Raw genomic sequence first — 17145 nt, 5'->3', positions numbered from 1 at the left:
CCGGTCAAACCGTTACTAATATTTGTTCTATTGACAGTTTATGGTTTAAATTCCCAAACTACCTTTGTACCATTTAAATTATCAAAATGTCATTATTTTAATTGAAAAAATAAAAAATTAAATCAAATCTCAAACGTTGGATTGAAATATTTCACACTGTTAGATTAAAAGAAAATCCAACTTCATCTTTTTGAAGAAGATGAATATGAAGTTAGTGTTTTACCATATCTCACTGGTTAGGATTTATGTTTGTTATTTGGAATGTTTTCAAGAGTATTAGGGTTTCATTCCTTAAATCCATTATTTTGAAATTCTACAATTGATATCATTAAATCCGATTCTGATTTTAGGATAAATTTGGGTTAATCAAGTTAAAGATCTTGTGTTTCATGAAATGGGTGGAGGTTTCAACTCTTACGTAAGCTCTTTTAACTATTTTGTCCTCAAGACATAAGTTTTTGTAAAAAAAAATTCTTGTTTGTGTTCTAGACTGCACGGCAGGAGGGGGAGGGGGAGGGGGAGGGGGAGAACACACACACACACACACACACATTATTAATTTCATTTTTTTCATTATTTCATATTTTCTCTTGATTTTTTTTATTTTTCTCTAGTTTTTACTTTTTATTTTTTTTGTTTCAATATTTTCTAAGTGAAAATTCTTAGTATTAGGTCAAAGAATGCCTTTGGGATGAGATGAAAACGATGAGATTGAGATGAACACATTGACACTAGGTTCAAAATATGAAGTTGAGTTGAAAATTATGAGAAATGGTTGAAAACAATGAGATTAAGTTTAGATTGATAAGAAATTGGTTGAAATTGATTAGGGTTCTCAAGGTTATTATCTTTAGAACAATTAGATAGAGCACATTTGAGATGTTTTGTTCGAAGGACGTTTTTGTAATTTCAATACGTAAGGGAATTTTTGACATTTCATCAAATAAAATATTTTCCCACCGATCGACGCCATTGACGAAGGCATCTCCGATCGACGGCATTAACGAAGGCGATTTCCTAATTATTCTCTCTCTCTCTCTCTCTCTGTATCTGTCTCTCTCTCTCGCTCTCGCTCGCGAACTGTTTAGGGTTTCTCTGCGTCAATCAAAGAGTTTGGAGTTCGAATCTTAAGTCCAATAATGGCGACTGCTTCAGGTACAATTTTCGTATCTTTTTTTTGTAAATTAAATGCTACTCAGATCATCAATTAGATCCAATTTGTACCACTTCTTATGCTGGTTTGGGTCTGCCTTAACCCTGCTGACCTTACAAAAAAAAAAAAAAAAAAAAAAAAAAAAAAAACAATGTTCTTCTATTGGATTTAGGGTTTTTCAATTGGATGAAGCATGGGTTAGGGTTTATAGATTGTTAGGTTTTATGAGGTTAATGATTAAATCATACCTGAACAACAATTATATTTCTAAGATTAGATTGATAATCATACTTGATCTTTTTTAATATTGGGGAACAATTGAGGAGATTTTTGTATTTCTTTTGTTTCTTCCTTCTATTTCTTTTCTTGATTCCTGTTTTAATTTCGCATTGAATTTTCCTATTTTATGAGCCCGATTTGATTGGAAATGGTAATGTTGTAGCTATTGTTAAAAAAACCCAATCTTGGCTTTAGTTAGAGTCCATTATTTTGATTTCTGAATCTTGACCACCCTTTGAAGTGGATCCATGCATGGTGTTATTGGGCTTCTCTTTTCTCCTTGTTGGTATTTTAAATTCCATACTTTAAACCAATCTAGCTTAATTGAGTCATTCTTAGTTCAGGTTAATTTAACAATTTCTTGGTCATAATTTATGACTATATCCATGTGGATTCATTTGTTTGTTTCATTCCATTATGCCAATAGATATAATGGATTGGTTGTTCTCCCTTTTAATTTTTAATTTTATTTTATGTTGATCGTGTGTTTTTCCTTTTTTTCCTTTGAGGGAAACGACAGACCCCAACAAGCTATACTAGAAAAAAAGGGGGGGGGGGGGTTAGGGAGATCATCTTGACCTAACAAGATGGCCTCAAAGCATAAGACCATATTAAGTTTGATTTTGATAGAGAGGCTCAAATTATTGAGGCCTTGCAAGAGTCCTCATCAAGTGAATCACAGTTACAGCCGTCACAAACGTTCTAGTAAAATTCATGTTGATGTCCCATTGAAAAAACAAACTTTGTGCTGTAGTTCATCGATAACCTTAGGGTGAAGGAAGAGAATATGTTTTCTTTTATCCTCTTCATAACTAACTTGAACTCTCAGGCCAAGTTATTTCTGAATTTCATCTAAGCAAATTAATAATGGTAAATTAAGGAGATTTTTGGCATCATTATCACTATTGGTTTGATCTTGGTTTTATGCTCTGATTTATTTTACTTGGAATGGAGAAAATTATGAACTTTTCTGTGGTCACCATAGTGAGTTGCTGAACTATGAGAGTTGTAATAACATAGACATTGCATAAAAAACCTGCGAACCTATGCAAAATAAAATGCACTTTTTTGAACTCTATTTCTTCCAACACGTCTCTTATTATTTGGTGGGTTTTACAGTTGCATTTAAGTCTAGGGAGGACCATCGAAAACAGATAGAATTAGAAGAAGCACGTAAAGCTGGGCTTGCACCAGCCGAGGTTGATGAAGATGGAAAAGAAATCAACCCTCATATTCCTCAATACATGTCATCAGCACCTTGGTATCTCAATGCAGAGAGACCCGTAAGTTGTCTTTATCCTTTTTAGTGTTCTTTTTTACACTTCTATTTAATGTTAAAAGTTCATATACTGAGAAAAAAAGAATCTGTTTTGTCTTTTGTTATCTAGAGTTTAAAACATCAAAGGAAATGGAAGTCAGATCCAAACTACACGAAAGCCTGGTACGACAGGGGTGCAAAAATTTATCAGGCAGATAAATATAGAAAGGGTGCATGCGAAAAGTAAGCGGAGATTGTACTTCTTTCTTTCTTTTCTTGTGTCTCATTTTTTTCTCTCTTATCTGCTAACTTGGAAACAGTAAAGTATAATAAAAAAAGAGTTAAATTATGTTTGTCATTGATTAAGAATACCATGATCCAGTCTGAGTTATAATATTGAGACAGAAACTGTAGTAGAAGTTTATTTATAAAATTTTTGGAAATCTTTCATATGTTATGTACATGTATGTATTACGATTGTACTATGAATATTATTTATGTAGAATTTTATTTATGTTATACGATAAGCTTTGAACTCCATGAGAATGGAGAGATTAAACTATAAGGTTGTAGTCATATTTTGACCAGGCTCTGATGCTCATGTTCAACATGTGCTAGAATCAGCAAAAGTGAACTGTTATATTCTTGCTTTGTATGTTAACCAATAATGGTGATATTGGAACAGTATTCATATGTTCACTTATTGATTATGTACAGTGTTAATCAGTGGTTCATGGATAATAGGTGTCTCTTCTTTGCATGTTACAGTTGTGGAGCGATGACACACAATGCAAAGTCATGCATGGACAGGCCCCGAAAAAAGGGAGCAAAATTTACGAACATGTACATTGCACCCGATGAAAAGATAGAGACATTTGAGCTGGATTACGATGGAAAGCGAGACCGATGGAATGGATATGATGCGGCGACCTATGCTCACGTCATTGAAAGATATGAAGCAAGGGATGAAGCCAGAAGAAAATACCTAAAAGAGCAGCAGCTAAAGAAATTGGAGGAGAAAAACAATAATCCGAATGATGAGGCCGAGGCTGAGGTTAGTGAAGAGGAGGAAGACGATGAAGATGCGTTAAAGGTGGATGAAGCTAAGGTGGACGAGAGCAAACAAATGGACTTCGCAAAGGTTGAGAAGCGTGTGCGTACAACAGGTGGTGGGAGCACAGGAACCGTTAGGTGAGTCTTTATGCCTTCCATTTTCACAGAATCTGTTTTTGTTTCAGTTTTATTAAATTTAATACGTAGAGCATTATGGTTTTCATCCTAGGTATTACTGCTCATAATCTCCTTTCTTTCAATTGATTTTTGTTTAGTAGTTTCTTCCTGGGTTTTTACTTTTGATGTATGCACGGTTACAACTGAAGTTTTCGTTTGTAGAAATTTGCGTATTCGGGAGGACACGGCAAAGTATCTTTTGAATCTTGATGTCAATTCTGCTCACTATGATCCTAAAACACGGTCTATGCGTGAGGATCCTCTTCCAGATAGTGATCCGAATGAGAAGTTTTATCTAGTGAGTGCCTTGCCAAATTCAGACATTCATCAATGCGTTCAATGCTCTCTTTTTCCGTTAAAACTTTATTAAATGTTGGTGCCTGATATTTGTTTATTTAATGTTCTTCAGGGAGATAATCAGTACAGAACAAGTGGTCAAGCCTTGGAGTTTAAGCAGCTCAACACTCATTCTTGGGAAGCTTTTGAGAAAGGACAAGATATTCACATGCAGGCAGCTCCCTCTCAAGCTGAATTACTGTACAAGAATTATAAGGTTATCAAGGAGAATTTGAAATCTAAAACGAAAGACACCATTATGGAGAAGTATGGCAATGCAGCAACAGAAGGAGAGATTCCAAGAGAGCTTCTTCTTGGGCAAAGTGAGAGACAGGTTGAATATGATCGTGCTGGTAGAATCATCAAGGGCCAGGTAAGATCTTATTTTTCCTCTCTTCCAATTACACATATCTTTTATGCGTGTCATTATATCTCTGTCTCTTCCCTCATTTACTGTGGTAAGCATGGTTGTATAAAATAAACTCAATAGGTAGAACTAACAAAGTTTGTGTGACTGCAACTTGAGTAATGATCCCCATTGAGGGAGTACTGAGAAAAATAAATGGCTATGAAATACATGGAAGTGGCCATTTTTATTACCTTTTTTTCAGAATGGTTTTGTTACACATTAGGATGGAGAGATTGGGCCAGATTTTTTTTATTTTTTTTGTTATGTTGAATTTAACACGTGTAGATGATACAAGGAGACCTGCTTGAACCACAAAGGCCACCGAGGGCCATCCCCAATCACATTATTCCACCTGTAAAGGAAATCCAAAAAAAAAAATGAACTCTTGAATTCTTCATAAAGCTAACTGCAAAAGAACATCAAGCCTAAAATAATGATAATTACTTCTTGAACTGGCTGCTCCTTCCCTTAAAAAATCCTTGAATTTCTTTACTTTCATTGCTCTAAACGAGATAAAGCTCTAAACTACACACTTCTTGGATTTGAGGGCTGAGCTATGCTGACTTGGGGACTAGGGAATAAATCAAATTAGGAATAATCTAATTGATATTGCAGAGACAAAAGACCAAATGAAATCATCTGGCCAAGGAATAATAAATAGAAAATAGATGACAACAGTAAAACTCCAAATATTGGTAATCTGACCAAGGTGCTGTTTGTTAAACTGAAAAAAATAAGTGCTGAAACTTATAAGCGCTGAATTTAAGAGTTGAAAAAGTTGTTTGTTTAGATGCAGAATCATGTTTGTTACACATTGTTGAAACTGGTAAATTGTCTTTTTTACCCTTACAATCATATTATACATTGTTTGCATGTTTCGAATGCCTATTTCTTATCAAACACAATAAAATATATTATTTCTTATAAAATTAAAATACAATTCATTTTTAAATAATAAGTAATACTCAAAATTTCAATTTCTAAATAATAATTTTTATTTCTAAGACCCCACATATTTCAAATTAAAAACAATAATGTCATACAAGTCACTAAAATTTGAAATCAACATTGAAAGAACTTAATTTTGGATGAATAATTTTCAATGGAAATGAAGGATGTGTAATTATAAAAAGCACCCCACGAATTAATAAGGGCAATCTACACCATAACCAATTTTTTTGTCTTATATGGGTTAAAGTTTTTGGAATGAGCCAATTTTTGGTGAGGATTATCTATATGGTCTGGAGATCATCCTCACCAAAAATCAGCTCATTCTGAAATTTCTAACCACATCAAAACTAGTTTCCAAAAAAAAAAATGGACGATTTACGGTTCTTGAACTTGTTTTGATGGGGTTAGAAGTTTCGGGATGGGCTGATTTTTGGCGAGGATGATCTCCTCATTGTAGAGATCATCCTCACCAAAAATCAACTCATTATGAAACTTTTAACCCATATAAGACAAAACAATTTGACCATGGTGTGGGTTTATTAATTTTGGGATGCTTATATAATTATCCATGGGATGTAAGAGGTAATATCCTTTGAAGTATAAGGGCATACTTGTCCGTGCCGAAAAAGAGAAGTGCTTATCACTTCAGTGCAAAATTAAGTGTAAAAATAGTGCTGAATTTTTTTCACTTATTTTCAGCTATAAGCGCTGAAAATATTGAGTAAACAAATGCGCTAATTTGACGAAAAGTGCTGAATTTTTGTTCTTAATCATTAAGTGCTGAAAAATAGTGCAAACAAACAGCCACCGAGTTTAATGAATTCTGGTCATATATTCAATAGTAAACACTAGTCAGCTGACAGCCATAGGTAATGTTGATGAATAATTGACCATGCCATGACTTTGAGATTCTTCAATTTTATAGAACTCTACTTATCCATGGGGATTCATACATAAGCATATTTCTTGCACGAAGACATGAAAAAAGAAGACAGGAAATGAGATGAGCAAAGGCATCAACATTCGGTTTGTTTATATTGGCAAACTTCTGAGGTTACATATTTTCTGGAGCCTGGTTTTGATCTCTCTGGAAATATGTTTATGGAGCGTTTGCTTCAATGCACAGAGCATCTTCCTGGAGACACCTGCCATGAATCATTGGATGAGTTTTAGTAAAATTATATGTTAAATATGATGTTTATCATGCATATATAGGACATAAAAACTATGGAAGAAAGATTTCAATTACTTAAATTAGGGATTCGGTAAGGAAGATATATATACACGCCCATATACGTCTTGGGTAACTTTACAAAAGGGGATTTATTGCCAAGGGTCCAATATTTGAACAATATTAAAGCCACAAAACTGCAACTACAATGCAGATGGGGGCAGGCCAAGAGAGTAGAACCAAGAGCTTCATAAAAGACTAACAGTGTTAGATTCTTCACCCTTTGAGGGCTTGTTTTAGCAGCTTCAAGGACATCACAGTACACTGATTTGCGTTTTCTCTCTTTTCTCTGAACTTCTGTTAGCCCCACAATTTTTTTTTTCCTTATGGGTGAATGAGAGGGTGGTGGGGCATAACATTACTGTCATCAGAATAAGAATTTGAGTTACTGTTACTTTTTTTTTTTGCTTGACTCCATTTGCAATACTCATCAGCCATTCTGGGGATATTCATAAAAGCACATCTTACGCATTACTAGTCATTCTCTTTTCAATGCATGCTTTCAAGGGTGAAGCTGTCGTGTTTCATGAAGCTGTTTTTTAATTTATAGCATGGTATTTGCAGGAGACAGTGCTTCCCAGGAGCAAATATGAAGAAGATGTTTACATAAATAATCACACTAGCGTTTGGGGATCATGGTGGAAAGATCACCAATGGGGCTACAAGTGCTGCAAACAAGTGATTAGGAATAGCTACTGCACAGGCACAGCTGGAATTGAGGCTGCTGAAGCGGCAACAGATCTCATGAAGGCTAATATTGCTCGTAAAGAAGTCACCCAAGGTTTGTATGCAAGATTGATGTTGTATGTGTATTTTAAGTCTTAGAAACTGTAATGCCTACTGTGGTGAACATTATTTAATTGCTATCATGTTATTACCCTTTATTCTTTCAGTTGATTTATTTATTAATAATAAAATATTGTGGTTTATTAAAATGCAATTGCTTCTTATTGCTGTTTTATTCAATTTTTGAATGATTGAAATCATTTCGATCTGTCAAATATGATTTTGCAAGATTTTTCATATCAAATGCATTTTCCAATTTCTTTTATGATTGCACTGTTAGCGAGTCCTGATAATTATATATCTAACATTTACCATAATATACAGAGAAGCCTGCACCAGTGGAGGAGAAAAATCTTGCTACCTGGGGAAGTGATGTGCCTGAAGACCTGGTTCTTGACCAGAAAAGACTTGCTGAAGCACTTAAAAAGGTGAACATGGGATTTGTGCCTGTTTTTATTTTTGCCCCGTTTTATGATTGTCAATTGTTGAAAAAATTAACCAACCCCAAATTTAATGTTGTCTAAGACATCAGCTTGACTTTGAATTTGGCCGATATTAAGTAATGGTTTTGTCCTCTTAAAGCTCAATGACTCTTACATCCTTAAACTCAACCTAGTACATGTCCAAGTTCCAACTCAGTAGGGGCTCAGAATGGTGAAAGCCTGATTGAGCTGGAGTTGCTTGCACTAGTTTTAATTACAAGCTCCAATTGCTTGGACTGAAAATTTTTTGGTCTGGCCAGGAGGACGAAAGGAAGAGAGAAGAAAGGGATGAACGAAAACGCAAATACAACGTCACATGGAATGACGAGGTATGCTTCTGTTTCTTTTTGGCACAAGACAAGTGATAAGATGGGGGTACCGAGTTACTTGGGATGATTTTGGGAGTGTCTCATAGCATTGTCCTTTGCAGGTCACTACTGAGGACATGGAGGCATATAGGATGAAGAAGGTCCATCATGATGATCCAATGAAGGACTTCCTGCACTAGAGGTTCACTTGTATATCATAAATGAAGTTTGGATTTATAATCAATCCTTCTATTCTGTCATCTACCCTTTGTTCTGTATGATCGATATTTCCGGTCTGAAGTCGGACAAAGGAAATTTATGTCAGGTTGTATAAAATGTTTGCTCTCTTGAAATAAATTTCTTTCTATTTTGTCATCTATCATGATTGATGTTTGGTTACATGAATAATTCTATCTAGAGACATGACGACCATACCATGGGCACCCAACCAATTGCTATACTGCTATAGCTATTTGGAATGTTAGTTCTACAACTAAACAATCCCCAAGGTTTGGAACGGGTACAAGTCTGTTCCAGGCAAAAACACCTAACCCTAATGCCATGAATTCCTTTTTCAAATCCTGGGCCCTAATATTTAGAAACTGTGGAGAGTGATTCCGTACGATACTGCCAAGCTGGCTTGAGATGCCATGTGTATCTTACGTGGACTCGAAATGCCAGAGGCATCCTGACATAGCATTAGCTGTCCTACATGGTGTCTGGACGGTCACCTGCCATGTCAGTAAAGCCCCAAGGATAGATCACCTCGTGGAGGGCGTGCCCTCTTGAACCATCTAAATCCTGCCTACTGGCATTATACAATCTGTACTCCCAGATAAGAATGCCTAGATGGCTCACTACAAAGGTAGAATTGCCTCCAAGGGGATGGCTATAAGTGTACAGGATAGGAAGTGGGGACGAAAGATCGAGGGCCTATAAACACCCCCAGGATAATAAGAGCCGGGGAAGGGTGGGGGTGGGGAAGTGCGAGAGACCTTATCCATGTAATTAACATTATTGCATCTTGATCCAATACTGAAACAGATGCCAATTTTGCTATTTATTGGTATTTTTATCTTTTTAGAATTTCAAATATATGGCAATTATACCTTCAAAAAAAATCTGGCAATTAGTTTCTTCTGTTATTTGTCCAGACACTATTTGGAAACATTTTCCTACGTTGATTTACCACTGCTGTTCTCATTTGATTTCATTTTCCCATTATTATTTTTTATTTGTTTGGAATTTGTATGGGTGGCTTCACTTGAAGTTTTGGATTGGTTTGCCAATGTTCTTCCCATTGGGATGGTGTTTTTTGTTTGTTTGCTTCTTTACTTGAATCCAGAGCTTCAATTATTTTTCTTCTTCTTCCCTAAACAATCAAAAGCCCTTGGTTGGAATTGCATCTGAGCCACATATGCATCACTGAAACTTAAAAAGAATGCCCAATTATCCCAAGCACTTTGTTTATTTTTCTTACAGTATTATGCATGAGTCTTTTGTGACGCCCAACACCAAGAATTTTATTTTTAAATTTGGGTGCTTGGTGGCCGTCCATTTTGAATATGTTGGATCAAGTTTGAAAAATAATATTTTTTTAATTTCTTTGTTTCTTACTGTGAATATTTTCATGAAATCTAAAAAGCTGTGTTGTTGGATTGTCAATGTGATAAACAATGTGGGCCCAACGACTTTTTTTAAGTTTTGAAATCTGCAAAAATAAATATGTGGGCAGTGGGCAAGAGAGAGAAGCTCTCTATTACTGATGTCATTGCGCCACATGTCAAACATTTGTTGGGCTGTGAGCCAACACATCGTAGGACGTCGCCCAAAAACGACGTCCATTTAGCATTTCTAAAAAAAAAAAAAAGACTTAAGAGTTGTCTGGGACGAGTCAAATCAAAATATTAAATTTAAAATACTTTAAAATGATTTTTTTTTAAAATTTTTTTATTATGTACAAAAATCTTGTACCCAAGTACTTAACATTTTTGACATGTCTAGATGCATTTTCGAGCTCATGAACAAAGTAGACGAGTTGATTAAATATTTTGTGGAGTCCAGTTAATGAATTGATTCCATTTAATTTTTGGAGCCTATTCACCTCAAAATCCATTCAAGTTAAGTCCACTTGGAAAATTTTTTAGTTAACTCGATGACTTTAAAAACTCTAGCTTAAGCAATGAAATTGTAGTGAATCCAAAGAATATTTGACATGAGAGGGCACTGAAGCAACTAGTTTCAAAATTTTTTATTTGATGGTACCTCATGATTCAATGGTTTTATCTAGGAAAAATTACTTTAAGTACCCTCACGGAAGAGTTTCTTTCTAAATAGTCCCTAAACTTTGGTTGTTAGCTTGATAGGGCATTTAGTAAATGTTTTCTTTCTTAATGGTCCATCATACTGTAGAGTTCATAATTTTTATTGTCGAACTCGATGTTTTTTTTATTTAGTGTTAAGTTCACTTCTTTTATTGTAGAACTCACCACTATTTATTATCGAGTTCACCATTTTTTATTTATTGTCGAACTCGACGCTTTTTTAATTACTATCTAATTCATCGTTTTTATTAAATAAAAAGTGGTGAACTCGACACTGGTAAAATCCACCCATTTTCAATTTTTGAGCTTTTTTGACTAAAATACATGGAAAGATTGACTAAAAACTTGAGATAACGACTTGTTTAAATGATTTCAACTCAAAAGAATCATTATAGATCGATTTCATCCAAAATCTATGAAAAAAGTGAAGAAAACACTAGTTTTTTCTATACATCTTCAAAATATTTGAAAAAAACCTTTGAAAATGACTTTTTTTTTTCTTTCTTAAATAATTTCTTAAAAAATAGTCTCCAAAACTCGATTGAGGTGTCAAAAATCTAATTTTTGGATGAATACGATAAGTTTGAATGGTTAAGGCATTCAATTGAGAGAAATGTGGGAGATGAGGTCCAGGGACCATTTAGAAAGAAAAAATTTATTAAATGTTCTGCCAAGCAACCATTGAAAATTTAAGGACTATTTAGAAAGAATTCCCTTTACGAGGGTCCTTTAACTAATTTTCCCTTTTATCTAGGGATGACGTCAATGGGGTGATAATGAAAGGAGGTCGCTAGTTTGAATATCAAATTGTTGATCTTTCTCCATAAAGATCATTTAATATTTTAGATCTAAGGATGATGAGTAAGGACAATAATTAAAATCAAAGTAAAAAAAATAAATCAATTATATTTATGCATTATTCTTAGGTAACAATCAAATCAATTTCTAGAAATCACTAATAAATCTAATTCTTTTAACGAACATTCACCAAGAATGGGGTAGGGTGAAAATGAGGTCTTCAATTTTGGTACATCTTTTTCATGTTTTTGATAAACATATTTTTACCATATATTGCAATTCCAGATTTTGACAAATACCCCATATGACCTAGTCCAATAATTATAAATAAAATTTATTTAATCTTTGGAATAAGTGTCATATTTTAAAATTAATTAACAAGATTTTTAATTCTAAAGTAGTATAGGTTCTCCTCGAGATCTACACCATATGAAACCTTAAATTATATAATACACAGAGGTCATAACAACTCCAAATTTAATATTTGTTTTATTTATTATTATTTTTAAATATTTAAAACAAACAACAACTCTTTTACAAGATAATTGAATGGAGAGGAAAGTTCGTCCGCCAATTAGGATGTTTTGCCAGAATTTTGTCTAACATACGATGACCATAGACCAAAATACCATAAAAGGGTACCTTAAATTTTTTGTCAACAAACATCAACTATGAAGAATTTTCTAGTCATCCTTTAAATAGTAGGGGTCAAATAGGAAATTGTCCTCAAGTTAGAAACTGAAGTGGGAAAAGGGAGAAAAAAACATTGAATACTTAAGTCTATGTTATTGAAATTTGAGAAGAAAAAAGAAGGCTTGCTTGTTTGGATCATCAAAGAAAGGAAAATGGCGATCCATTCATGTTTCAATGCAACATCCCATGATGATGATAATATGTATTCTTCACCAGTTCCTTTGATAGGCTTATATACAGCGGTGGCCACTTCGGTATGTTTTCTATTTATGATTTTTGATCTATTAAATGGGTTGCATTGTAGGAAGCCATGGATTCCTTGTCGATTCTTCTCACTCAACTCACTTACACTCACTCTTCTAACAATAGCTACAAAGCTTCCTGTAGATCTCACTAGTTCAATGCCTTCTGCTCAAGATCAACTATCCAAACTTACTGGCACTGTCTTAATATGCATTTCAATGAGTTTTTTCTCATCTTCACTCCTAACTCAGAGTGATTCTGAATGCCTTTCCAATGTCATCTCCTTGAGCATTTTCGTAGTAATTGTGATTGTCAATGTTTGTATACAGATTGTCACTGGTGTGATCTTCTCATTCCTTATAGAACATGTCATAATTATGTCTTGCATGCTATTATTGCTTGGAGTGTTGTGGTCCTTGTTCAAATTTAATCACCCTCTTGATATTTCCTCATATTCCAAAATTGATGGTGAACTTAAAAAGAGTGACCCTCTAAATTCAGAGAGTAAGAATATGGTACATAGATTGAAATTGTTTTATGTATCCTACTATAAAAACGATGCTGGGATCGTAATCGACAATGACATAGTTTGGATGGGTATGGGCATGTTGTCTATACTTTGCACACTGGTTCTCTCACAAGCTGCATTTCGATCACTTATTCTTAAGGAGGTGGAGTTTCAATGTGGAATTTCTGCTTATAAATGGTCAATGTGGATGGTGGTTGCAACTCAAATTTTCACTGTCCTAATAGGAAATATAGCCAGCGTATTGAGATGGTGGTTTGGATTCAAAATAATTAATGAGAGTAAAATGATTGAAGAAACAATTTTTTTTGATATTTACTTCTGGACTTCTTCTTGGGTTTCATCGGTTTTGATAAAGCTCCGCAGTCTAGCATGCTTCAAAATCTCTAGGATGAGCCTCATGTTTATCTTACAAACCATCTCCACGAATTGCCTGTGGATATTGGGAATATTGACCGTGGCATTGCCTTTCTTGGCTTATCTTTTATCTTGGGTGTTAATGGTGTGTTTGATGGCAATCTCTAAAGTGTGTTTCTATAAGCAAAGAAACAATGAAATAGTCCGTATGGATGTGCATGAGTGGATACAAGGAAACGGTGAAAAAGAGATAAAGAGATGGATGGAGAAACACGAAAGGGATTCTCCGACTCATCTAATCCAATTGCTTTCTCAAACTACTCCATCTGAAGGGTCAACTACCAATACAATGTCCAGTACATCACATGAGAACAAATTCTCTTGTCTTTTATTAGTAATCTTGGCAAGAGTTGCTATCGTTGCTCTACCAAATACCCTTATTACTTCTCTAGTTCAAAGCTTAGATGAAGCCTTTGAAATCATTTGTTTCATTGACGAGAAAGTGAATGCCAAAGACAAGAACTGCAAGAGGAGATGTGCAACGGCAAAAGAATTATGGATGAATAGGGACAATGCATGCCATTGGTTTTATACGAGATTCATTAAACCCACGGTGAAAAAATGTTATTCACCATCGTTTAAGAAATCTATGGATGGAGGTTCTCAATCGCAACTTCAATTGGACATACGTTGTGCACTTGGGATTATTAAAGAATTAAAAGTGACATCTGATGAAACTTGGTGTTTCATTGATCCAGATCTACATCCAAGAGAAGTAATAGACATCTTCTATGAGTTTATCATCGGACAAGAGCCACAGAGAACATACACATCACTCAACGAGTTATATGTTCATATGGAACACATATTTGTGGACATATTGCACTTTTTCCTCCCTCAACTCCCACTTGCCATATTCAAACATGTTCTCGAGGGTCCGATTATAGAACGTGCAGAAAGAGCAAGATTTGTCTTGAAATTCACTTGCAAACTTGAACCGTTAGAGCATAAAATTCATTGGTCATTTCCGGATGGAACTGACATTACTAGCTTTATGACCGCTGATCCTGCAATAGACACTCAGCGTATCGAACTAGTGGAACAAAATATAGATGTTACTCCTGCAATGATTGAAGATTGTGAAATTCAAGAGCTTGTTTGAACAACATGTAATGTAAGTACACTTTTTTTTTTTTTTTTTTTTTTAATTTTTAATTTTACAGTATTGGTTGAACAAATCTCTTATTTTTTCCTTAATTATAACGATTGTTTTGAATATTTTATTTTCTGATTAGGAAAATCATCAACTCAAAATTCTGCCAAGGCATTTTCGCATAAATGGTTTTTTAGTGCATTTAATATTTTTATTTTATTTTGATTAATTACTTGTTTTGTCCCATGGATCCTTCTGCAGGTTGTCGCGTGAGCATGCTTTTTTAACGGACAGAGTCCTAGCATACATGTTGGAGAACATCGATGCTTTATGAGGCTTTATTATTTGAGATCAGTTTGTTCACTCTATTCTATTTCAAGTATGTCCAGGCTTGCATGTTGTGCAAAGTGTCATGTTTATTGTGTTCATCATAGTTCCTATGGCTTTTGCTTGTTTGGTCTAAAAGGGAACAAAATTAGGAAGCATATTTGAATATTTGTAATGTATAATTGGGTGATGTGAAATATTGGCAGTTTGTTTCTCTCTTGGCCATATATCCAATCAGGCACCATGCTACGGTGGATGTTGTTAAGTGAGAGAAACCATGCTATGTGTGCGTGCGTTTGTTTAATTTTTTTCAAATATATAAATAAGATTTATTTAATATTTAAAAGATTAGTTTTATATATTTTAAAATTATTTAAAAGTGTTTTTTCTTTTAAATTATTCCAGATTCCTTGAGATCCGTACCATAAGCAACCTTAACTTATATAATATATACAGAGGACATAACAACTTTAAATTTAATATATATTTTATTTAATAATTTTCCATATTTAAAATAAATGTAATTCTTTTATAAGATTCGTTGAATGGAAAGGAAGGTTCATCGACCAATTAGAATGTGTAATTGACTTTTACAAGAATTTTTTTTATAGAAAAATTCTATTGCCACACCAACTTTTACTAAAAACACCCAAAGATTTGTGCTAATCTTCATCAATATCATATCATTGGGGTGCTCTTAGAAAAATTTGGTGCAACATTAGATTCTCTCTTTTTATAATATACAATGATCAAAATACCCTATAAGGGTACTTTGGGTCTATTGACTTTATCCAAAGGAACCCAATGCTTATGGCTATTATGAAATTTTTTTTTTTTTTTTTTCTAGGTTGCAAAGCAAACCGTTTTAGATGAAATTACAAGATACACTTAATTGGAAATTTGCTCAAATTGCCCTTCCATCTTGAGTTGCCAAGTCAAATCAAATTAAAACTCGAAATATATTTGAAAGCTTCACATATCACTGGGATACTAGCTTCAATTTTCTCAGTCAGACCTCATACATTAGTTTGATATGAGGTGAATTGGCTTATGGTTCTTGGTTCATATTTTGATTTAGTATTTGTGATCTCTTAGGTAGATTATATTTTGACTATCCTGTCAAGACACATATCCTACTTTTAAGGGGGGTGTTGAAAAATTTTCACCCACAATTATTAATTTTCTATTAAGGTGAATTAATAGATGCTAAATAAAAAAAATCATATTTTATATATATCTATATCACAAATATTTAATTATTAAAAGTAGATTATTTTGTTTCAAAAATAATTAAAATCAGATGACTTGGTTAAATTTTCATAAACTTGGCCGAGATTTTCAAAATATCATTAGGTGATTCATCTTGGATCTTGAGTGAGTCAATTTCATCTCAATGAATTTCTTGTAATCCACCTAATTGTCATGGGCTCCTATAAGTTTCAAAATCATGGCATATGAACACTCATAAATATTGCTATGTGATCCACTTCGGTTCTTTGTCTTGAAAAGTAAGGAAAGTAAACCAAATTCCTTCTTGATGAATGTAAGTGTTTGTTCTATAGAAATCATTGAGATGCTTATTATAGACAATGCAGTAGATATTATCATTATATAACTTTTTGAATTGTTATTATAATAATCAATCTAATTTACGATCAAGAAATTATGCCCATTTGAAGTTAATATTGAGTTCCCCCCCCCCAAATTTCTTATTGTAAAACCTGACCCAAATTATGAGTCCAAGTGAACCATATTCTTTAAATTAATTACTTTCTATAACTATTAGTGTATGTGGCACCATTTTTTATTTTTATTATATTATTTTAAGGAAATCTAATATAGTCCAACAAATAGATGACATTTCTAATGTAAATACTAGATGATTGAGGTGTAGTTTGATCAAAGGCATTTAAATAGTTTCCATAAGTTTATTTTGTGGTTGGAGAAATTGAGAGACATGCCCTCTTTGTAGTTTGACGAGGAGTAGCCACCCAAAGTGTAGACACTCATTACCCCTATAATCTCTCTACATTTTGAATTTTAGATATTAAGTTTGAGACACTTGTCTCTATTAAAATGTTCATGACATTTAACAAATTGATTAGAGGTCTTGATGAAGACACTTGGTAAAAATAGGTTAATGTCTTTGAGTAAGTTTATATATATATATATATATATATATATATATATATATATATATATATATATGGGTAGCGTTCAATGGCCAACAGTTTGGCAAACACATTTTTCAAAACATGGGTTAGAGGTCTTGGAATGGGCTGATTTTTGGTGAGGATGATA

At 33.7% G+C, this 17145-nt stretch overlaps 2 protein-coding genes across 2 annotated transcripts; both read left to right on the top strand.

Annotated features, from left to right (window-relative positions):
* The first annotated feature begins 946 nt into the window (after nt 1–946).
* Nucleotides 947–8800, top strand: LOC147382214 (pre-mRNA-splicing factor SLU7-A-like). Its single transcript, XM_086428267.1, has 10 exons — nt 947–1155; nt 2552–2715; nt 2821–2933; nt 3459–3881; nt 4083–4218; nt 4330–4629; nt 7412–7628; nt 7958–8061; nt 8376–8444; nt 8546–8800. Exons 1-10 carry the CDS (start codon nt 1140–1142, stop codon nt 8621–8623), a joined length of 1620 nt encoding a protein of 539 aa, XP_086284393.1. The 5' UTR covers nt 947–1139; the 3' UTR covers nt 8624–8800.
* A 3590-nt stretch (nt 8801–12390) lies between these two features.
* LOC147382213 (uncharacterized) lies at nt 12391–14526 on the top strand. Its single transcript, XM_086428455.1, has one exon. The coding sequence runs from the start codon at nt 12391–12393 to the stop codon at nt 14524–14526; it is 2136 nt and encodes a 711-aa protein (XP_086284581.1).
* The last annotated feature ends 2619 nt before the right edge of the window (nt 14527–17145 follow it).

This window comes from Akebia trifoliata, chromosome 16 (genome assembly GCF_017979445.1).
Source record: "Akebia trifoliata isolate Shusen 1 chromosome 16, ASM1797944v1, whole genome shotgun sequence".
Classification (NCBI taxonomy): domain Eukaryota; kingdom Viridiplantae; phylum Streptophyta; class Magnoliopsida; order Ranunculales; family Lardizabalaceae; genus Akebia; species Akebia trifoliata.
This window is presented reverse-complemented; position numbering and strand designations above follow the sequence as displayed.